The 24,502-nt window shown below is 40.1% G+C and overlaps 1 protein-coding gene across 5 annotated transcripts in view; it reads left to right on the top strand.

The window, feature by feature from the left end:
- The first annotated feature begins 3,040 nt into the window (after positions 1 to 3,040).
- UBE2U (ubiquitin conjugating enzyme E2 U) overlaps positions 3,041 to 24,502 on the top strand; it is a 123,777-nt gene continuing 102,315 nt past the window's right edge. For 4 of the 5 annotated variants that reach the window (XM_004483664.4, XM_071217415.1, XM_004483665.4 and 1 more), the window contains exons 1-3: positions 3,082 to 3,615; positions 7,844 to 7,925; positions 9,662 to 9,754. In XM_004483664.4, the coding sequence (XP_004483721.2) occupies positions 3,484 to 3,615; positions 7,844 to 7,925; positions 9,662 to 9,754 (307 nt within the window). In that variant the 5' untranslated portion in view covers positions 3,082 to 3,483. Of the gene's footprint in view, positions 3,616 to 7,843; positions 7,926 to 9,661; positions 9,755 to 24,502 lie in introns of all 5 variants that reach the window. The other variant, XM_023586150.3, reaches the window with a different exon arrangement.

Below are 24,502 nucleotides of genomic sequence, written 5' to 3'. Positions count from 1 at the left end.
AAAATCACACACTATTATTAAAATCAGTATCATGGCTCCTTTTCTACAAAAAAAAAGTCATACGCACACACACGTACACACACAGAGATACATAGACACATGCAGAGTTGATTACAAATTCAACTACTCCACCCATACTCCAGAAGTCAATCCACAGCCACATTTAAAATGCTGAAAATGGAGATAGGTAAGCTAGGGTGGTGGAGGAGAGCCCTTGAAGTGTTTTCAGCAGGGAATTATATGATCACATTGTTAATTTAAATACATTACCATGACGTTTCATAACAGGAAAATCTGGAGGCAGTAAGTATAGTTATAAAGATGTTCTCTGTTCCAGGCAAGAGATGACAAGGCTATAAACTCAGGCATTAGTGGTAAGGCTTGAGAAGAAGTGATAAAAGCAGCAGGTCTTGGTGAGTGATCAAATGTGAGTCATGAGGAAGAAGAGTCAGAGCTGACTCCAGGTTTCCAGCTCAGGAAATTGAGTGAACCAATTGAGGTAGAAGGCAGGTTGGAGGGAAAGGGAATGAGTTTGTTTGTTTATATTTTGATTTCAAAGAGTCTTTGGGAAAATTGGGTGAAAACCAGGTATACTAGTTTGAAGTTCCAAGGAGAGGTCAGGTCTAATATAGATTTGGTGTGTCATCTGAGAATCTACCAATTCATTTTCACTTTATTAAAGGGCCACATAAATAACACTTTCTGAAAATTTACTATAAAACGTCTTCATTTTAACTTTATCGTTTTCTTTTACTTTAATATAATTTCCCCCTAGAACAAAATTCTAAGCAATAAACAAAGGATTCATTTGCTATCACAATCTTCACCTAGAATGGGAGAAAGGACCACCATGGTATGATCAAGAAGCCTAGATAAGATCTGGAAATTGGGTCCATTCCCTTTCCACTGAAGTATCCCTTTCTTCTCTTTCACCTTTCATTTCCAGTCCTATGTAAGTCCAATTTAAAATGTGATGGGATGAAAGGGACAGCAAAAACATTGATCTCAGCTCCCAGTTGATGTTTTACAGGAAAAATTCCTTTACATTCAGTTTTATGAAACAGAATCAAATCTTTTTATTTTGCAAAAAAAAAATTTTTTTTAGGAGGTACGGGGGTTTGGACCCAGGACCTCATACATGGGAAGCAGGCAGCAGTCAACCACTTGAGCTACATCTGCTCCCCTCCAAAAGTTTTACAAAGAAAATATATTGTTGGGAATTTCTAAACTACCAGACTGGACATGAAATTGACTGGGGGAGCCTTCTAACTGGTTGCCCCCACAGTCCACTCTCTCCAGAGCAGCCAGAGTAATTTTTTAAATGCAGGTAAAAGCATTCCGTAAAAATCAAAGCAAGGGTGTAAAACCATCCAGTGGATTCCCATGACTACTCCAATAAAGCCCATTAGCAAATGGTTACGTCCTTCCTAGTACCCTTTTCAAGCCAAGCTCTTTCCTGATTCAGGACCATTGTATTTTCCTCTTCCCAGAGCTCTCTGCTCTTAATAGTTCATATAGATGGCTCCTTCTGATCTTTTTCTTTTCTTCAAGATTTATTTATTTCTCCACCCCACCCCGCCCCGCCCCACCCCACCTGGGTTGTCTGTTCTGTGTGTCTATGTGCTGCTTCTTTGTCCGCTTCTGTTGTTGTCAGCAGCACGGGAATCTGTGTTTCTTTTTGCTGACTCATCTTGTGTCATTTCTCTGTGTGGGTGGTTCCGTTCCTGGGCAGACTGCACTTTCTTTCGCACTGGGTGGCTCTCCTTATGGGGGACACCCCTACGCGTGGGGCTCCCCTATGCGGGGGACACCTCTGCCTGGCAGGGCAGGGCAGGGCACCGTGCCTGGGCGCATCAGCACCACGCCTGGGCCAGCTCCACACGGGTCAAGGAGGCCCTGGGTTTGAACCGCGAACCTCCCATGTGGTAGGCGGAAGCCCTAACCACTGGGCCAAGTCTGCCACCTCCTTCTGATCTGATCTGATCTGATCTGATCTTTCAGCTCAAGAACCTTTTTAGAGAGATCTTCCCTGACCATTTCTAACTTTTAACTTCTTATCCAACTCTGCATCATTATTACTGTTTTGTCTTACAGCACTTTCCACTATCTAAAATTATGATTTTTATTTGTATACTTATTGTCTCAGCTCACTGGAGCCACGAAGGCAGCAAGTTGTTTTCAATAGTTCTGCAGCTGTCATCCAATGCCTAGAAAAATGCCTGGCATGTAATAGGTGTTTAATAAATATTTGTGAAATGAATGAACTAATTGAACTGATATCACATTTCCACAAAATAAGTTAGTTAGTAAAGAATAAAGAATAAAGAACCCTAAACAAATGTGCCAGGTTCTGTGATTGGCCCTGGCAATTGAACATCATTTAAGTAGCTCACAGTTTGGTGGGGATTCAATATGCAATTCGAACCACTGTGATCAATCCTAACATGGAAGTAAATCTAGGGTCTTGCGGGAACGCAAAAAAATGGGGAGCCTAATCAAGTGTTCAGGGATCCCATAAAGAGTACTAAAGAAAATCTAATCTGAAGGATGAGGAAGAAACGTGTGGGAGGAAAGGAGAGGAAAGAATGCGGTGAAGTTTCGGGTAGAAGGAAGGGCATGTGCAAGAGCTCTGCGGGAAGAGATGAGAATCTGAGTAACTTTAAGTAGTTCCCTGTTCTTGGAGCACTCTCCCAAGGTAGGATTCGATGAAATAATAATGTGTGTTAACTCACCATAGAAGTTAAGATAGTTATTAATGAGAGTACACTTGAATTTACTAGTCACTTATTATCTGTTAGTTCCTGGAATACAAATTAAGTTCCTTAATTTCGAAAAGGGACTTCAGAAGCAGCTTCTGTGATTTACACACTGGATCTTGGGATTTCACCCCCGACTGTATACAATACATTAGCTGTGCAGAAATCCTGAGTCGACGTTGACGGACTAAGAGGGCGTGGTGTCCCTTGACAACGGATCTCATTGGCCTTTCAAAACAAAAGCGTTGGGGGATAGGCTGCGAAGGACGCCGGGGCGGCCCCCTGTCGCTGATTGGCCGAGGGGTGCCAAGCCGCCACCTCCTTGTTTCGCTCTCCCTCAGCGCCTGTTGCTTGGCACCCGCTTTGCTTCCTGCAGCTAAGCAGACACCTGCTTGCACCTGTGAGGCGGGGTAAGCGCCACCGCCGCCACACGCTTGCATCTCTCACTCCCACGTTGTCCCATTCACGCCCCACACGCGGGATTGTCCCAGCTGCTCACTCAAGTTTGCCTTGCGACTGGGTCGTGCGCGGGCCGTTGTGGTGACAAGTCGCAGACGAGGAAGTACCCAAGTTTTCCTGTCAGGAGTCCGCATTTAGAGGAGCCCGAAGAGAAATGGAACTCACTGTATATCCCAAACTTAGGAGTACGCCGTCTTGGGAGCACACACTGTTCTGTGTGTAACTTAAAAAAAGCTGTAACTTAATTCAGTTAACTAGTAATGGGAAAATGACCCATAACCTCAAATACCTGTCCCAGAGTAAATGTGAGTTTAGAGATGAGCGTTGCTATATCACGCGCCGGAGAGCTTACCTCTTGCTGTTAAAAGACTTGAAGGAATTGAAGAAAAGTAATTTTAAGGTGAGTCCTGGAGACCTGAAAGGAAGTGGTACGTTGGGGGTAATAATTTTTTTTAAAGCAGCTTTTTCTGTGTTTCTTCTATAGAGCATAAGTTTAACCTAATTTGCCACTATAGTATTGCTATTTAACAAATCTATTTCATAATAATATATTTAATAAATTATTATTTCATAATAATAATAATTACCAATATTGGGCAAATGGGCTGGTTAATTAAGCCCTGAATATCAAGGTCTATCAGATAATAAGTAAGTATGACTAGTAGGTATAGGGTTGTGCTCATTAATTACAACACTTTACATAGTATTTTAACTACCAGAAGCCTAAGTCTCAGAAAGGTTCAGTAAAGATTTCACCCTAGGATTCCATTTCAGGATTTTCCAACCGCAAAGTCCTTGCTCTTAATTCTTGCATTCTGCTACTTTTCTATCTAGTGCTTTTTCCCCCTTTCCTCCCTTCCTTTCTCCTGATGTCTCCTATAATACTAAAATGCCTTTTGCATGGATTAGGTTCCCAATATCCACAGGTGCTTCCAGCTGATTTATCACAAAAAGTATGGAGAATAAAAAGAGAAGGAGGGAAAGAGAGAATGCTTAAGCGAAAGAATCATAAGAAAGCAGCCGTAAGAGGAGGTATAGTGTTCCCAACAATTGCTTCAGGTGACATTGTTCTGATTCCACCCCTGCTAAAAATAATGCTAGGAACTATTACTGAATTCTAAAAACAAATATCCCAGAGGTATATTAACTTAACATTTGATCTTCTTTCTGTTCAATCTGAATTTTCTGCTGCTGTGGTGAAAGAGAATTTGATGAAGAGGAAAGAGATATGTAATTATAGATAGTGTAAATAATAAAGATATAATGTTCATCCAGAGCAGCACCTAACATACTTCATAACGATGTGGTTACTCAGAAATATGTTTAAGTACATTTAAGTGTACTACTCTCCAGCATATTCGATAAGGTTTTCAATGAAATACATTTTTGTCTGTCTTACTTGGACAATACTTAAAGTATATGAAAAATTATATGTACAAGCATAATTTTGGATTTGTATTTTCTTAATGCAAATTTTCTTGCTTCATGCATTCCATATCACATCCATACAACTTTACAAAGGGTCAAAGAAACATGTTTTCCAATTATTTCCTTCTTTTCTAATTTGAATCTTTTTTTTTAAAGATTTTTAAAAAATTATTTCTCTGCCTGCCCCCTCCCCCCCCCCGTTGTCTACTCTCTGTGTCCATTTGCTCTGTGTGTTCTGTGTCCACTTAGATTCTTGTCAGTGGCACCAGAAATCTGTGTCTCTTTTTGTTGCATCATCTTGCTACGTGAGCTCTCCGTGTGTGCGATGCCACTCCTGGGCAGGCTGTGCTTTTTTTTGTGCAGTACGGCTCTCCTTTATGGGGTGCACTTCTTGCGCACGGGGCTCCCCTACACAGGGGACACCCCTGCGTGGCAGGGCACTCCTTTTGCGCGTCAGCTCTGTGCTAGGCCAGCTCACTACATGGGTCAGGAGGCCCTCTGTTTTTTTTTTTTTTTTTTTTAGGCTCCAAATAGTTTTTATTTTTTTTATTTATTTATTTTTTAATATTTATTTATTATTATTATTTTAAATTACATTAAAAAAATATATGAGGTCCCATTCAACCCCACCGCCCCGCCCCCCACTCCCCCCACAGCAACACTCTCTCCCATCATCGTGATACATCCATTGCACCTGGTAAGTTCATCTCTGAGCATCACTGCACCCCATAGTCAATGGTCCACATCATAGCCCAGACTCTCTCACGTTCCATCCAGTGGGCCCTGGGGGGATCTACAGTGTCCCGTAATTGTCCGTGAAGCACTATCCAGGACAACTCCACGTCCCGAAAACGCCTCCACATCTCATCTCTTCCTCCCGTTCCCCACACCCAGCAGCCCCCATGGCTACCGTTCCCACACCCATTCCACATTTTCTCTGTGGACATTGGATTGGTTGTGTCCATTGCACACCTATGTCAAGTGAGGGCTTAGATTGCACATGGGTACTGGATGCACTCTTCCCGCTTCTAGTTGTAGACACTCTAGGCTCCATGTTGTGGTGGTTGACCTTCTTCAACTCCATGTTAGCTGAGTGGAGTAAGTCCAATAAGTCAAAGTGTAGGAGCTGAAGTCTGTTGAGGCTCTGGGCCTGGGTGTCATATTATCAGTCCAGAGATTCAAATCCCCTACATATATCTTAAACCCAGCACCAACTACAATTCCAATAAAGTAGCATGCAAGTCTTGTGAAAAGAGATCCCCTCTGAGTCCATTTCCATCACGCAGAAACACCAGCTCCAAAGAAGGGCCATCTGTCATGGCAGTGAACCCCTTCTGCCATGACCATAGAACCCGTGGGTCTCTTTATCCCTCAAAAGAACCAATACCTGGGGTTGTATCTACCTTATCTGTCTCTTAGACTCTGTTCAGTTGTACATAGGGGTATTCCTTCTGACAACCTCCAGACTCTTTTTTAGAGACTCACAGCCTTATAATCTCATTTCTCCTTTCCATTTCCCCTTACATTAGGTCAAACCGCTTCCCGAAGTCATGTTATTATATGTAGACAGGTATATTCTGCTGTTCCACATTGAATCTTTAATTCAAGGTCATTTTCTAGTTGCTTCTTCAGCTGGTATGTGGTAGTGATCCCTCGGTGCCAGGGAGGCTCATCCCCGGGTGTCGTGTCCCATGCTGGGGGGAATGCATCACATCTACACGCTGAGTTTGGCTGTGAGAGTGGCCACATTTGAGTAACATGAAGGCTGTCAGGAGGAAACCCCCAGGCACAATGCTACTCTAGGCCTTGTTCTTATTGCAGGTGCATAGGCTCAAAAGTGTAGCCATTAGTATCAAGAGCCCACTGTTGGGCCCTCCTTCCTTCCTGGTTATTGCCGTTGCACCTGGAGGATTGCCGCTGCTCTCCCAGGGCCCACAACAGTGACCCCCCGGCCAGGAGCCCGGTACCCCCCCAGCTGTTGTTTTTAATTGTTTCCACTATGAGTATATATAGACATTACCATATACCCTGGGCATATGCCCTGTATAACTCCCTGTCAACCATATATATCCTGTCAATAACATCCCATATCAGTATTCCTCCGCTGCCATTGTTGAACCACTCTGTGATCCAAAACTTCCCGTAAAGTGAATCCCAACATAATGTCAGCTTCAGAAGAGTCTTAGATCACCAAAATTCATATATACAATATACAGTATTTCCCCAGATCCACCATAAAACCTTTTCCCTTCCACAGCAATAATCTTTTAACTTATTCATATCATATTTCCTGAAACTGATGTACAGATTCCGAAACTATAGTTTTCAAACAAGGTAACATTTGTGCTTACTATGTGGTCCATACTTTAGGTTGTACAGTTTTCTAAATTTTTTAGTTATCCTATGTTTTGTCTTATGGTTTTCATTATTAGTCTGTCGTCCTCTATATGTTTTTGGTGTAATATTAGCTGTTTTATATTCATCCTCGTGTACTCTCACATAACTCCTCTTTTGCCCCCTTATTTACCTTTGTTCCATCCATTGCACGTCCATTTTCCCCTCCCCTTAGGGCCCACAACGCCTGCCAATCTAATGCCCTGGAGGCCCTCTGTTTGAACTCTGGATCTCCCAAGTGGTAGATGGACGCTTTATCAGTTGAGCCAAATCTACTTCCCCTAATTTGAATCTTAAACCAACTATAGCAGGGGTTCTTAACATTTTGTTCCATGGACCACTTTACCAGTCATGGTTTGCCAGGTTAAAACCATGGACTCCTTACTAAGTCCACACTGTGCTGTGTATTATTGAAGAAATATATCACACCCACCCCACCACGTCCCCACAAGAACAATGGTTTTTTTTTTGAATTTCAATTCAAATTCATGGACCCCTCGTCAAGAACCCCTGAACTACAGACTGATATAAACACTATATAAGCCACATGCCCCAATCTTGGCCGCCTAGTCCTGCTTGCGATTGACTTGCTTATTATTTATTTTTAATTTGCTGTTTTGTGTGTTTCCTGGGAGCCATCTTAACCTCTGTGTAATAAGGCAGTAGTCAACACCTCCCCAAGCAACAAATAAACTTATCAGGAAAATGAAATTTAAAGGTGTTACAATTCAGTGTATCCTGATCTGATTTTTAAAATATAATAATAAATACTGAATCTTTTTCTATCTTCTTTGATTTTTTTAAAGGGTATTACTGCCTTTCCTGTAAGTGAAGATTTTATGGAGTGGGAAGCTGAAATAGAAGGTCTACAGGATACAATTTGGCATGGTTTGTGGTTTCAAAACATTTTAAAAAGCGTTTATGCCATTATTAACCATCTTCTTTAGATATATAAGGTTGCATTATATACATTTTCTAGACTTCATTATATGTATGTTTGCATTATATAAATTCTCAAGAATTCAAAAAATATTCACATCATTTTTTTCATTTTGTGCTTAGTTTGCCATTTTAAACATAGATGGAAATTTCAGTTTTGAATTTTCCTTTATGCCATATCTTAATATTATTGCATTCTAAAGAAACATATATAATAAAACATCTCCATTAAGAATAGCTTCTGGGAAGCAGTTTTGGCTCAACAGATAGAGCGTCCACCTACCACATGAGAGGTCCAGGGTTCAAACCCAGGGCCTCCTGACCTATGTGGTGAGCTGGCCCACTTGCAGTGCTTATGTGTGCAAGGAGAGCCCTACCATGCAGGGGTATCCCCCACATAGGGGAGCCCCATGCACAAGGCCCCCCATAAGGAGAGCCGCCCTGCACATAGAAAGCGCAGCCTACCCAGGTGTAGCACCGCACAAACAGAGAGCTGACGCAGCAAGATGATGCAACAAAAAGAGACACAGATTCCCAGTGCTGCTGACAAGAATCCAAGCAGACACAGAAAAGCACACAGCGAATGGACACAGAGAGCAGACAATGGGGTGGGGAGAGAGAAATTTTTTAAATAAATAAATAAATTTTAAAATCTAAAAAAAGAAAAGAAAAGTAAAGCTTCTGGGGTGTGGATGTGGCTCAAGTGGTTGAGCACCTGCTTCCTGTATGGGAGGTCCCGAGTTCAGTTCCCAACACCTCCTAAAAACAACAACAAAAAAACAAATAAGCAAACAGACAAAAACAACTCCGGGGAGCCTATATGGCTCATTGGTTGAGTGCCAGCTTCCCACATATGAGGTCCTGGTTTTAATTCCTGGCATCAAAAAAAAAAAACAAACTAACAGTCTTCCATGAAATCAGAGAATAGTTATCAAAATTCCTGTTGGCTTCAGAATTTCACTATGATTTATCATTTTTCATCTGTGATTTCCCGCCCCCCCAAGTTTCCATACATCAAATTTTCAAGAATATTGGGCCACTATCAACTTTTGATGACCATGTACTCTTTTAGCCATGGATTAACTAGATAGACTCCTTGAGTAAGGTAAGAGAGAAAGACACGTAAGCTGATAATTGCAATCAAATATAATATGAGCTTATATGTAGTATGAACAGAATGTCAGAGAGTGATTAATTATGCCAGGAGAATCAAGACTGGCTCTCGAAAGAGGTGACATTTGAATTGAGTCCTGAAGAATGAGTAAGAGTTTGTCACATTCCAAATATTGGGGGATAGGGGGGCAGGGGGGCAGGAAATTCGGGGAGAATAAACAGCATGGCAAAGGCTTGTAGACAAGCAAGAGTATGGCAGGTTCTGGCAATAGAGGGTTCAGTCAATATGAAATATACAAGGGAGAGTATGTCTATTAGGGAGACAAAAGTTGTGGATAGAAGGGACTGATGGAAAAAAGACTGAAAACAGTAAACTTAGACTGTAAAGAGTTATTTATGTTATGCAAGGTATTCTTTGTTCCTTTATTAAAAGTCAGTCAAGGACTTTATATAGGATCCACTTGACTTAAATATAAAACTGTAGGGACCACAGGAGACTAAATTGTAGGGAGAGATTTCAGTGTTAAGTACAACCTGATACATTAGTAAAAATGTTTATTTCTGTATTATAGGATTATTCTTCCAACTGATGATACATTTTACTTGGGCGTACAATTTTGTCCCTCCAGTTGTGAGATTTATAACAATTCCGTTTCATCCAAATGGTAAGGACCAAATGAGATTTTTATTATCAGGGATCTGTCCCTATTATTCTTATGCTCTATCAGTGTTTAACAGACTTGTTTCTTTTTCTAATTTATTTTTTATTTTTTTAATTTATTGAAGTATACCACTCATACATAACATACATAAACAATAAGTGTATAGTAATAGCTGTGACCTTATAAAAAATATATACATAACATCATACAGGGCTCTCATACCTAACCCTACCACCAATACCTTGCATTGTTGTGAAACATTTTTAACTAATGATGAAAGAGCATCATCAAAATAATACTACTAACCAAAGTATCTTACACTTGGTGTATTTTTCCCCGAGCCCAGCCTATTATTATTATTATTATTATTATTATTACTACTATATCATTTATACATTAACATATATAAACAATAAGTATATAGTAAAAGCTGTGAATTTACAAAGCAAACCTGCATAACATCGTACAGGGGTTTCATACATCAACCCACCACCACCGTTTTGATTGTTGTGAGACATTTGTTACAAATTATGAAAGAATATTGTCAAAATCTTACTACTAACTACAGTACTTATCTTATATTTGGTGTATTTTCCCCTTAACCTACACTTTCACTTAAAAAAAAAACATTTTTATGAGAGAACTTGTAAACTTACAAAATAATCATGTCCATGTGCAGAATTCCTATTCAACAGCCCTCCATCAACACACCACATCATGGTAGAACATTTATTACACATTATGAGACAATATCATCAGACTATTACCAGGTCTATAGCATACTTTTGGCACACTTTTTTCATACTCCCCCATTATCAACACAGTACATCTTTGGCATAGATGCATGAATGTAACAGTATTACTGTTAACCACAGCCCGTAGTTCACTCCAGTTGTATTTTTCTCATGCTTCTCCACATTCATACCACTCTGCAGTAGTGATGTACATGTGCTCTAGCTCACAAAGCACACTTTTGCATCTGTACCATCAATCACAATTCTCATCTAATTCTGGGTTTACTGTGTTAGTCTCTAGATTATTCTCTAGCTTTCTTTCAATTGGCGTTTACATCCCTAGACTACCCTTCTCAGCCACATTCCCATTTATAAACTAGCTGTTAATCACTATAATGTGTTACCATCAACTCTATACATGTCTATACTTTTTCAATAAAGTTAATTAAAGCTTCTACACATATTCAACATTAGTAGTCCATCTCAGTCTTCCTCTTATCTCCTTTAAGAATCCACCACCGGGCGGCGGACTTGGCCCAGTGGTTAGGGCGTCTATCTACCACATGGGAGGTCCACGGTTCAAACCCCGGGCCTCCTTGACCCATGTGAAGCTGGCCCATGCTCAGTGCTGATGCACGCAAGGAGTGCCCTGCCACACAGGGGTGTCCCCCGCATAAGGGAGCCCCACGCGCAAGGAGTGCGCCCCAGTAAGGAGAGCCGCCCAGCGTGAAAGAAAGTGCAGCCTGCCCAGGAATGGTGCCGCACACACAGAATGCTGACACAACAAAAAGAAACACAGAAGCTAACAAAGAAAATGCAGCAAATAGACACAGAGAACAGACAACGGGGTAGGGGGGTGGGGGGATAAATAAATAAATAAATCTTAAAAACAAAAAAAAATCCACCACCTACCACCAGGTCTTGAAGATGTTTTCATACATTTCATCTAGAAGTTTTATGGTTCTTGCCTTTATTTTGTTTTGTTTTGTTTTGTTTTTTCTCCATTTGGAGTTAATTTTTATATAAGATATGAGATAGGGGAACTTTTTCCTTCTTTTGGCTATTGATATCCAGTTCTCTCAGCACCATTTGTTGAATGGATTGTTTTGCCCAAGCTGGATAGGTTTGAAAGGTTTGTCAAAAGTCACTTGACCTTGAATGTGAGAGTCTAGTTCTGAACCATCAGTTTGGTTCCATTGGTCTGAATGTCTGTCTTTATGCCAGTATCGTGCTGTTTTTATCACTGTAGCTAGGGAATATGGTTTAAAGTCTGGAAGTGAGAGCCCTCCAACTTTGATTTTCCTTTTTAAGATGTTTCAGGTTTTTCGGGACATGTTACTCTTCTAAATAAATTTGATAATCATGTTTTCCATTTATTTAAAAAATGCTGGTGGAATTTTTATCAGGATTGCATTGAATCTAAATATCAATTTGGGTAAAACTGACATGTTAGTGGTATTTTGTCTTCCAATCTGTGAGCATGGACTATTCTTCCAATTATTTAGGTCTTTTTTTCTTTCCTTTAACAATGAGTTGTAGTTTTCTGAATATAAGTGCTTTACATCATTAGTTAAGTTTATTTCAAAATATTTGGGTTTTGTCTGTCATATTTTATTTTCACTGCTCTTTTGACAATTTTAATTACTTTTACTGATATAATCTTCATTTCTAGACTCTTTTCCAAGTTTCTCTCTCCTGTGTTTTCCTTTCAGATTATAGCACACCCTTTAGTATTTCCTGCAAAGCTGGTCTCTTGATTACAAACCCTCTCAGTTTCTGTTTATCTATGAATATTCTAAACTTGACCTCATTTTTGAAAGACAATCTTGCTGGGTGTATTAGTCAGGGATCTAGGGAAACAGAATTAATAAGGGATATCCATCGATAGTAAGAGATATATCAGAGTCTCTCATGCAGCCATGGGGATGCACAAGTCCAGGTTCTGCAGGCAGGCTGCAACCTGAGCTCCAATGAAAGTCCAATGAAGATTCTTGATGAGTTCTGGAAGATGCTGGCTGTCCAAAGACAGGCTGGGAAATACTCTCTCAATGCTGGAATCACTTCCCCTTTTAAGGGATTCAACTGATTGGGTTAAGCATCACTCACTGCTGATGGTAATCTCCCTGACTGATGTAATTATAACTGGCTATCTATGATTTACAACTGCAGTAAAGTCAATGGTGACTAAAGTCCCTAAATGCCCTTGTATTACAGTTAGCCCAGTGCTTGCTTGACCAAACAACTGGGCACAATTACCTGGCTGAGTTGACACAATAGCCTAACCATCACACTGGGTGTAAGATTCTTGGCTAGGTGTTTTTCTCTTGCAGTATCTTAAATATATCACACCACTGCCTTCTTGCCTCCATGGTTTCTGATGAGAAATTGACATTTAATGTTATTGGTTATCCCTTATATGTTATGCACTGCTTTTCTCTTGCTGCTCTCAGAATTCTCTCTTTGTCTTTGGCATTTGACATTCTGATTAGTATGTGTCTCAGAGTTGGTGTATTTGGATTTATTCAGATGGGAGCATGTTGTGCTTCTTGGACATGGGTATCTGTGTTCTTCAATAGGATTGGGAAATTTTCTACCATTATTTCTTCCAATATTCTTTCTGCCCCTTTTCCCTACTCTTCTCCTTTGGGGATACCCATGACACATATGTTTGCATGTCTCTTGCTGTTGTTTAGTTCCCTAAGACCCTGTTCAATTTTTTCCATTCTTTCCTTCATCAGTTCTTTTATTGTTCGCTTTCAGAGGCCATTTCTTCAAGCTCACCAATCCTTTCTTCTTCCTCCTCAAATCTGCTATTTTATGATTCCAGTGTATTTTAAATTTCATTTATTGCACATTTCATTCCATAAGATATGCTATTTTTCTATGTATGCTTTCAAATTCTTCTTTGTGCTCATCCAATGTCTTCTTAATATCCTTAATTTCTTTAGCCATCTCACTGAATTTATTAAGGAGATTTGTTTGAACATCTCTGATTAGTTATCTCAACTCCTTTATGTCATCTGGAGGCTTACCTTGTTCCTTTAACTGGGCCATATCTTCCTGTTTCTTGGTGTGGATTGTAATTTTTGTTGGTGTCTTGGCATCTGGCTTACTGGATATATTTATTCTGGGTGCAGTTTCTCTCTTTAATTTAGGGCTTTCTTGCTCTTTCTTTCTTTCTAGTTGTGTTAGGAAGCAAGGATATAATTGGTGCTGCAAGTGTGGAGGCTTAATCTGCTCTCATTGCCCCAGGGACAAATGAAGCTTCTCCCAACTTTCTTCCTTGCCAGGGGTAGGCCTACCCTGTAATTTCCCTGAGAGACTAATGAAGCATCACACACCCTTCTCCCCTACTTGGGGTGGGAATGGAGCTGCAGGTGTGGGCAGCAATTTATGCCATTTGGGTCCAAAATGAGAGCAGTTACCCCGGTGGATTTCTCACTATTCAATCTGTGCCAGCCGAATGTACCTGCAGTTACCCAGAGAGGTTGGTGCAGGACTCACCAGCTTTCTCCCTTTTAGAGGTGGGACTGAAGCCTAGGCTAGGGCTGCAGGCCAACCTCAGTGAAAGAAGCTGGTCCCTACTGTCACTGTGATTTTCAGTCAGCCTGGCTCCCCCCATGCCAGGGGTGGAGTCAAAATGGTGGCTACCGGCCTCTTTCCTACTTGGACAGGTACAAACTTTAGCTCTTCTTGGGGTTGTACTTTAGTCAGCTGAATTGACTAATCAGTAGCTGAAGTCAGTGACCAACTGTCATTTCTTCCCGTGTTTTTGGGAAGTGGCGCTTACAATGCCAGCCACAGGATAGTTCCTGAGGCGGTTTGTACCACCAGAGTAGATGATCATGGCCCTCTGCAGCATGGCTTGTATTTTCCCAGAGAGGCTCATGCTGGTAACCCAGCTTCCTCCCTGCCAGAAGTGGGGCTGGGGCTTATGCTAGAGCTATAATCCAAACTGAATGGAAAGAAGCTTGTTCCTACCAGCACTGTGATTTCAGTCCACCCCACTTCCTCTAGTGCCAGGGGCAGAGTTGAAATGGTGGCTACCAGCCTTTCTGACTTGGACAGGTTCAAACTCTACCTGTTCTTAGGATTATACTTTAGCCTACTGAATTTACTAATTAGTAGCTGAAGTTGGTGCCCAACTTTAATAGCTCCTGAGGTGGCCCAAGCTGCCAGTGGATGATGGGCACTGGTCTCCACAGCATGGAATGCTGTATTCACAGATTTTCTCTGCAGATGGACCATCTCCTCTGTCCATTCTTTCAAGGATGTTGCAGGATGCTCTTCTAGTCTCCTGGAGCCCCCAAACAGATGCTTTAGATAGCTCTGGGTAATTACTAACAGCCCTATAGGGCGAACTGATTCTAGGAGCTCCTTACTCTGCCACCATCTTGCTGTTTGTCCAGTCTTGTTTCTTTTTAACAACTTTGCTGTATTTATAAAAGTGAGCATTGTCAAGCCAAGATGGAGTCAGAGTAAGAAGCTCTTGGAGTCACCTCCTGAACAGGGTAGTTGGTGGTCACCCAGAGCTACCTAAAGTATCTTTTGGAGGACCCAGGAGACCAGAGGAGTATCCTGCAACATCCTTGACAGTGTGGAAGGAGGAAACTACCCATCTGCACAGAGGAATCATGAGTAGAGCCCTCCACACTGCAAAGGTCAGTACCCATGGCATGCAAGCTTCTTCAGAAGCTATTCCATGGTTGGAATTGAAGTTCCATCTCCCCCAATAAAAACGGGAGGAAAACACGATGTGGCTCCGACTTCAGCTACAGATTAGTGGTTTCAGCAGGATGAAGTAGAATCCTAGGAACAACTAAACTTTGAGCCTGTCCAGGTCAGAGGGAAGCCAGTGGCCCCCATTCTGACTCTGCCCCAGGCACGAGGGGAAGCAGTGCTGATTGAAAATCAGTGCTTGTAAGGACCAGCTTCTTTCCACCCAGGTTGGATTGCAGGTCTAGCCTAAACCCCAGTCCCACCTCTGACAGGGAGGAAGCTGGGGGGACTTGTACCAACTCTCTGGGAAGCTGCAAGCCACATCACAGAGGCTGGTGTCCATCCTATTCTAGGGGCACAAGCCGCTTCAGGAGCCGTTTCATGGCTGGAGTTTAAAAGTTCCATTTCCCATAAGCAGTGGAGGAAGAAACAGATGTCCACTGACCTCAGCTACTGATTAGTGGACTCAGCTGGGGTAAAGTATAATCCTAGAACCAGCTAGGGTCTGAGCCTGTCCAAGTGGGAAAGAGTCCAGTAACCACCATCTTGATTCAGCCCCCAGCATGAGGGGGAGCCTGGCTGACTGAAATCCAGTGAAGTTAGGGATGGGCTTTTCTCCACCAAGATCAGACTGCAGCCCTAGCCTAGGCTCCAGCCCCACCGCCAGCAGAGAGGTAGCTGGAGGAACCTGCACCAGGCTCTCTGGGCAACTGCAAGTGCTGAGGCTAAATAGACACCTAGGGCTGCATCTCCACACCCCAAGAGAATAGGAGAGGAGCTGGGTATCCTCGGCCTCTCCAGGCAATGGCAGGTGTTTTCAGCCCACACAGATTTGTTGAGTGCCTTTGAGCCCATCTCCACCTCTGTCCCCCCACAAGATAGGAGGGGGCTGGTGTTGCCTCAACCTCTCAGGGCAACAGTTTTGGGCTGCACAAGTCTGACTGTTGGGCACCTGTGACTTCACCTCCATCCCCAGTAGGACAAGAGATGGACTGTGTTTGCCCAGCCTCTTTGGATAAATGCAGGAGCTTTTGGGCCTATACAGCCTGGTCTGGTGGGTACTTATAGATGCACCCTCTCCCCCAATAGGAAAGAAGGGTGCTGGTCTTTCCACAGCCTTTTGGGGCAACAGCAGACCTTCAGCCTGTATGGACCGGACAATTGGATGCCTATGAATCCACCCCCAGCCCCAATAGGATAGGAGGGTTTTGGTGTCTCCACAGCCTCTTTGGACAATGGTGGGTACTTTCAGGCAACAGGGCCTGAACTGTTGGGTGCCTGTGGATCCAACCTCATGTCTTAAGACGATAGAAGGGGACTGGTGTTTCCTCAGCCTCTCCAGGCCATGTCAGATATTCTCAGCCTAAAAGGACTAAACTGTTGAGCACCCATAGAACCACCCCTAACACACAATAGGATAGGAGAAATCTCATGCTTCCTCAGCCTTTCCGGGCAATGGTTGGTACTTTCAGCCTACAGGACATAACTGTTGAGCATTTGTGGTTCTGTTCCCACTCTCTAAAGGGAAGAAGGGACAGTACTCCCCAAGCCTCTCAGGGCAACTGCAGGCATATTTGGCCCACAGAGATTAGATTGTTGGGCACTCCAGAGGGTTCATTCCCACTCCCAGTAGGGAGAGGGTCTGGTGATATATCAGTTTACCTGAGCAACTGTGGTCATTTTGGACCCACACAACATAGATTGCTGACCAAAACTAAAGCCCCATCCCTGCCTAAGGTAGGGGAGGAAGGGATGTGAAGCTTCATCAGTGTCTCTGGGTGACTACAGACAGTCTTGTGCCCATCTGGGATTATTATACATGCCTACAGCTCTGTCCCTACCCCTGACAGAGGAGAAAGGTGGGAGAACCTTCATTAATTCCTGGGGCAACGTGGGAAGCTTCAGCCTCCATAGCTTACAGCACCAGCTACATCCTTGGCTCCTACTATACAAAGAGCAAGGGAGAAAAGATAAGAAATCCCTAAACTAAAGGGAGAAACTGCATCCAGAATAAACACATCTAGCAAGCCAGATGCAGAAACACCAACAAAAAATTACAATCCATGCCAAGAAACAGGAAGAGATGGCCCAATTAAAGTAACAAGATATGCCTGCAAATGACATAAAGGAGTTGAGACAACTAATCTTAGATGTTCAAACAAATCTCCTTAATATAACGAGATGGCTAAAGAGACTAAGGATTTTAAGAAGACATTGGATGAACACAAAGAAGAATTTGAAAGCATACATAGAAAAATAGCAGACCTTATGGGAATGAAAGATGCAATAAATGAAATTAAAAATACTCTGGAGGCATGTAACGGCAGATTTGAGGAAGCAGAAAAGAGGATCGATGAGCTTGAAGACATGACCTCCAAATGTGAACAAACAAAAAAACAAATGAAGAAAAGAATGGAAAAAATTGAACAGGGTCTCAGGGAACTAATTGACAGCAAGAGACATGCAAACATATATGTCATGGATGTCCCAGAAGGAGAAGAGTAGGGAAAAGGGGCAGAAAGAATATTGGAAGAAACAATGGTGGAAAATTTCCCATCCCTATTGAAGGACATAGATATCCATGTCTGAAAAGCACAACATACTCCCATCCAAAAAAATCCAAATAGACCAACTCTGAGACACATACTACAAATGCCAGAGACAAAGAGAGAATTCTGAGAGCAGCAAGAGAAAAGCAATGCATAACATATAAGGGATACCCAATAAGATTAATTGCCAATTTCTCATCAGAAACCATGGAGGCAAGAAGGCAGTGTTATGATACATATTTAAGATACTGCAGGAGAAAAACTGCCAGCCAAGGATTGTATTCCCAGCAAGATTATCTTTTAAAAATGAGGGTGAGATTAGAATATTTACAGATAAACAGAAACTGAGAGAATTTATAACAAAAAGACCAGCTTTGCAAGAAATACTAAAGGGAATGTTATACCCTGAAAAGAAAAGACAGGAGAGAGGCTTGAAGAGAGTCTAGAAATGACAACTGTATCAGTAAGAGTAACTAAAAGTGTCAAATATAAAATGACAGACAAAATGCAAAGATCAAAATGGATGAAATAAGAATTGCCTTTACAGTAATAACATTGAATGTTAACGGATCAAACTCTCCAATCAAAAGACAAAGACTGGCAGAATGGATAAGAAAATATAAGCCATCTATATGTTTTCTGCAAGAGACTCACCTTAGACCCAAGGATACCAATAAATTGAGAGTGAAAGGTTAGAAAAAGATATTCCATGCAGACAGTAACCAAAAAAAATAAAAAAAGGTGGGGTAGCTATACTTATATCAGATGATACAGAGTATAAAAGCAAAACTATTATTAGAGACAAGGAATGACATTACATATTAATAAAAGGGGTGATTCACCAGGAAGAAATAACAATCATAAATATATATGCACTTAACCAGAATGCCCCAAGATACAAGAGGCAAACACTGGCAAAACTGAAGGGAGAAATAGACATCTCCACAGTAATAGTTGGAGACTTCAGCATTGGATAGAACATCAGGGCAGAAGATCAATAAAGAAACAGAGAGGGAAGCAGTTGTGGCTCAACAGATAGAGCATCTGCCCCCAACATGGGGCCCCTGATGCATGTGGTGACCTGGCACATGTGCACTGCTGTCACATGCAAGGAGTGCCGTGCCACACAGGGGTTTCCCCTGCATAAGGGAGCCTCATGTGCAAGGAGTGCACCCCACAAGGGGAGCCGCCCTGCATGAAAAAAGTGCAGCCTGCCAAGGAGTAGTGCCACACACATGGAGAGCTGATGCAGCAAGGTGGTGTAACAACAACAACAACAACAAAAGTAACACAGTTTCTTAGTGCTGCATGACAAGAATGCAAGAAGACACAGAAGAACACACAGCAAATGGACACAGAGAGCAGACAAGAGGAAGAAGGGGAGAGAAATAAATAAAATAAATCTTAAAGAAACAGCTTGAATAATATGATAAATGGACTAAACTTAATAGACACATACAGAACATTGCACCCCAAAACAGCAGGATATACATTCTTTTCAAGTGCTCATGGAAATTTCTCCAGGACAGACCACATGTTGGTTCACAAAGCAGATCTCAATAAGTTCAACAAAATCGAAATTATACAGAGCACTTTCTCTGATCATAATGGAGTAAAGCTGGAAATGAACAAGCAGCAAATAAAGGGAAAATTCACATATATATGGAAATTAAACAATACACTCTTAAATAATCAGTGGGTCAAAGAAGAAATTTCAAGAGGAATCGATAAATATCTCAAGACAAATGACAATGAGAATACAATGTATCAGAGCCTATGGGATGCTGCGAAGGCAGTGTTGAGAGGAAAATTTATAACCCTCAATGCTTACATTAAGAAAGAAGAGCTAAAATCAATGACCTAACTACACAGCTGGAGGAACTAGAAAAAGAACAGCAAACTAATCCTAAAGCAAGTAGAAGGAATGAAATAACAAAGATCAGAGCAGAAATAAATGAAATTGAGAACAAAAAAAAAAAAAAAAAAGAGAGAGAGAGAAAATTAACAGAACCAAAAGTTGGTTCTTCAAGAAGTTTAACAAAATCTAGCTTGACTGACTAAGAAAAAAAGAGAAGATGCAAATAAATGAAATAAAAAATGAAAAGGGGAACCTTACTACTGACCCCTCAGAAATGAGGGAGATCATAAGAGGATACTATGAACAAATTTATGCTAAAAAACTAGACAAAGTAGATGAAACAGAAAAATTCCTAGGAATGTACAACCTACACTGACACTAGAAGAAATTGAAGACCTCAACAAGCCAATCACAAGTAAAGAAATTGAAACAGTCATCAAACAGCTCCCCAAAATGAAAAGCCCAGGACCAGACGGTTTCACAGATGAGTTCTACCAAACATTCAAAGATTTAATACCAATCTCACTCAACCTCTTCCAAAAAATTCAACAAGAAGGAATGCTACCAAACACATTCAATGAAGCCAATATCAGCCTAATACCAAAGCCATATAAAGATATTACCAAAAAAAAGAAAATTACAGACCCATTTCTCTAATGAATACAGATCCAAAAATCCTCAATAAAATACTTGCTAATTGAATCCAAGAACACATTAAAAGAATTATCCATCATGATCAAGTGGGTTTTATACCAGGCATGCAAGGCTGGTTCAACACAAGAAAATTAATCAGCATAATACACCACATTAATAAATCAAAGAAGAAAAATCACATGATCTTATCAATTGACGCAGAAAAGGCATCTGACAAAATACAGCATCCTTTCTTGATAAAAATACTACAAAAAATAGGAATTGAAGGAAATTTTTTCAACATGATAAAGGTCATATATAAAAATCCCACAACTAACATTGTACTCAATGGTGAAAAACTAAAAGCTTTCCCATTGAGGTCAGGGACAAGACGAGGATGCCCACTGTCACCACTGTTGTTCAATATAGTGCTAGATGTTCTAGCTAGAGCAATTAGGCAAGAAAAAGAAATAAAAGGCACCCAAATTGGAAAGGAAGAATTAAAACTTTCACTATTCACACTTGATATGATTGTATATCTAAAAAATCTGAAAAATTTACAACAAAGCTGCTAGAGCTCATAAATGATTTTGGTAGAGTGTCAGGATACAAGATCAATACTCAAAAATCAGTGGTGGTTCTATACACTAAATGCACAATCTGAGGAGGAAGTCAGGGAAAAAATTCCATTTATAATAGCAATAAAAGAATCAAATATTTAGGAATAAACTTAACCAAGGATGCAAAGCACTTGTATTCAGAAAACTATAATGCATTGCTAAAAGATATCAAAAAAGACCTAAATAATTGGAAGAACATTCCATGCTCATGGACTGGAAGACTAAATATCATTAAGATGTCAATTCTACCCAAATTGATATACAGATTAAATGGAATCCCAATAAAAATTCCCCCAGCATTTTTTAAGCAAATGGAAAACACAATTATCAAATTTATCTAGAAGTGTAACAGGTCCCAAATAGCCAGAAACACCTTGAAAAGGTAAAGTAAAGTTGGAGGACTCTCACTTCCAGACTTTAAATCATATTACCTAGGAACAGTGGTAAAAACAGCATGGAACTGGCACAAAGATAGACACATAGACCAATGGAACTGAATTGATGGTTCAGAAACAGAAGCTCACATCTATGGCCAAATGATTTTTCACAAGCCTGTCAAGCTCTTCCAGTTGGGGCAGAACAGTTTATTCAACAAATGGTATTGGGAGAACTGGATATCCATAGCCAAAAGAAAGAATGAAGACCCCTACCTCACACCATATACAAAAAAATAACTCAAAATGGATCAAAGACCTAAATATAAAAAGAAGTACAATAAAGCTTCTAAAAGAAAATGTAGGGAAACATCTTCAAGACCTGGTGGTAGGTGGTGGATTCTTAAACCTTACACCAAAAGCATGAGAAATAAAAGAAAACATGGATAAATGGGACCTCCTCAAACTTAAACATTTCTGTGATTCAAAGAATTCTTGACTGCATCAAGAAGGTGAAAAGGCAGCTCAGTCAAGTGGGAGAAAATATTTGGAAACCACTTATTCAATAAGTGTTTGATTTCCATTCTATATAAAGAGATCATACAACTGAACAATAAAAGAGCAAGCAATCCAATTTAAAAATGAGCAAAAGATTTAAATAGACATTTCTCGAAAAAGGAAATACAAATGGCCAAAAAGCACATGAAAAAATGTTCCATATCACTAGCTATTAGGGAAATGCAAAATAAAACAACAATGAGATATCATCTAATATCACATAGAATAGCCATTATTAAAAAAAACAGACAACAATAAGTGCTGGAGAGGATGTGGAGAAATAGGAACACTCCTTCACTGTTGGTGGGAGTGTAAAATGGTTCAGCCTCTGCAGAAGACAGTCTGGTGGTTCCTCAGGAAGCTAAATATAGAATTGCCATATGATCCAGCAATTCCTCTACTAGGAATATATCCAGAAGAACTAAAAACTATGACACGAACAGACATCTGCACACCAATGTTCATAGCGATGTTGTTCACAATTGCCAAAAGATGGAAAGAACCCAAGTGTCCATCCACCAATGAATGCATAAACAAAAATACGTATGATGGAATTCTATGCTGCAATAAGAGGAAATGAAATTGGGACATATGTGATAACATGGATGAGTCTTAAAGACATTATACTAAGTGAAGTAAGCCAGACACAAAAGGACAAATATTGCATGTTCTCATTAATATGAACTAAATACAAATAATAAATACATGGAATTAAAACCTAGAGTATAGGTTATAAGAAGATAAGAGGAGGGTTGAGAAGAACTATGAATGCTTAATGTACATAGAAGTTTTAATTAACTTGACTGTAAAGTGTAGAAATGGATAGAGTTGACAGTAACACATTATAGTGAGCATCAACTGGTTTACAAATGGGATTGTGACTGAGAAAGGTAATCTGGGGAAGTAAATGTCAATAGAAAGAAAGCTAAAGAATAATCTAGGGACCAGAGGTGGTTGAGAATTGTGGGTAAGGGTACAATGCAAGAGAGTCCTTCTGTTAGCTAGAACAGATGTACATCACTATTGCAGGGTGATGGGATTATATGGAGAAACATGAGAAAACTACAAATGGTGTGACCTATAGACTGTGGTTAACAGCAATACTGTAATATTCTTGCATTAATGCCAAGCTATACTATGTTGATAATGGAGATGTATGGAAAAAGTGTGCCAAATGTATGCTATGGACCATGATTGGTGGTAGTAGTCTGATGATATTATCTCATAAACGTAACATGTTCCACCAGATGTGGAGTTGTATGGGAAATCTACACATCTGTATGATTGTTTTGCAAGGTCACAGTATCTGTAACAAAAATGCATTTAAAAAAATAGTATGGGTTGGGGGAAAAACACACCAAATGTAAGATAAGGAATATAGTTGGTAGTAATATTTTGCTACTGCACACCAATGCAAAGAGTTGGTGGAGGGGTGATATATGAGACCCCTGTGTGGTGTTATGTATTTATTTCGTAAGTTCGCAATCTTTACTATACACTTATTTTTTAATGTTCATGTATGAATGATATACTTCAATTAAAAGAAAAATAAAAAATAAAATAAAATAAATTTTTTTAAAGTGAGTATGTCCAGTGTGGAAAATATGAAAAGGCAGGAAAAAAGTAATAATTATCTGGAATTCTAATTCAGAGAGCTACTGGTTTTAACATTTTGTGAAACTTATTTCTCTTTTTATATATATGTATTTTTGTATGTAATTATCACATATAAAGTTTAAAATCTTTTTATTTGAAATTATATGTGTTTTCCTACATTATCAAACATTCCTTAAAAAGCATTTTTAATGGCTGAATGATAAATTTTTTATTTAAAAAAAATACACTGAATAAATTAGTCTTTAGAAAAAAATAAGTTAGAATGCTACTTCTAATTATACACAAAGTGAATTCCTGATAGGTCAAAAATTTCCCAATTCTCATTAAAGAAATGAACTTACATGTCCAAAAGCACAGCCTGCCTCAATCAGAATAAATCCGAATAGATCTATTCTAAGACACATACTACTCAGAATGTCAAATGCCAAAGATAAAGAGAAAATTCTGAGACCTGCAAAGGAGAAGCAAACCATCACATACAAGAGATGCCCCAGTTAGACTAGTGTGAATTTCTTATCAGAAACCATGGAGGAGAGAAGGCAGTGGTATGATATAATTAGGATACTGAAGGAGAAAAATTGCCCACCAAGAATTCTTTATCAGGCAAAATTGTCCTTCAAATATGAAAGTGAGTTTAAAATATTAACAAATAAACAGAAATGAAGAGAGTTCATAAAAAAGAATCTGCCCTTGCAAGAAGCGTTAAAAGGATCCTTGTAGCCTGAAAGAATAAGACAGGAGAGAGGATTGGAGAACTGTAGAAGAGAGGACTAGCAGAAAGGATAACCAGAAGAGTAAAAAGACAGATGAAAATAAGATATGACATATAAATGCCAAAGAATAAAATGGTGGAAGTAAATAATTCATTTACATTAATATAATTGAATGTGAATGGATTAAATTCCCCAATCAAAAGATATAGGCTGATAGAATGGATTAAAAAACATGAGCCATCCATATGCTACCAACAAGAGACTCACCTTAGGCTCAGGGATACTAATCGGCTGAAAGGAAAGGTTGGAAAAAGTACTCCATGCAATGGTAACCAAAAAAGAGCAGGGAAAGCTATACTAATATCAGAAAAAAACA

The sequence above is a fragment of the Dasypus novemcinctus genome, chromosome 9 (genome assembly GCF_030445035.2).
Source record: "Dasypus novemcinctus isolate mDasNov1 chromosome 9, mDasNov1.1.hap2, whole genome shotgun sequence".
NCBI lineage: Eukaryota > Metazoa > Chordata > Mammalia > Cingulata > Dasypodidae > Dasypus > Dasypus novemcinctus.
Note: the sequence above shows the minus strand (reverse complement) of the source record. Positions and strands in the feature narration are given on the sequence as shown.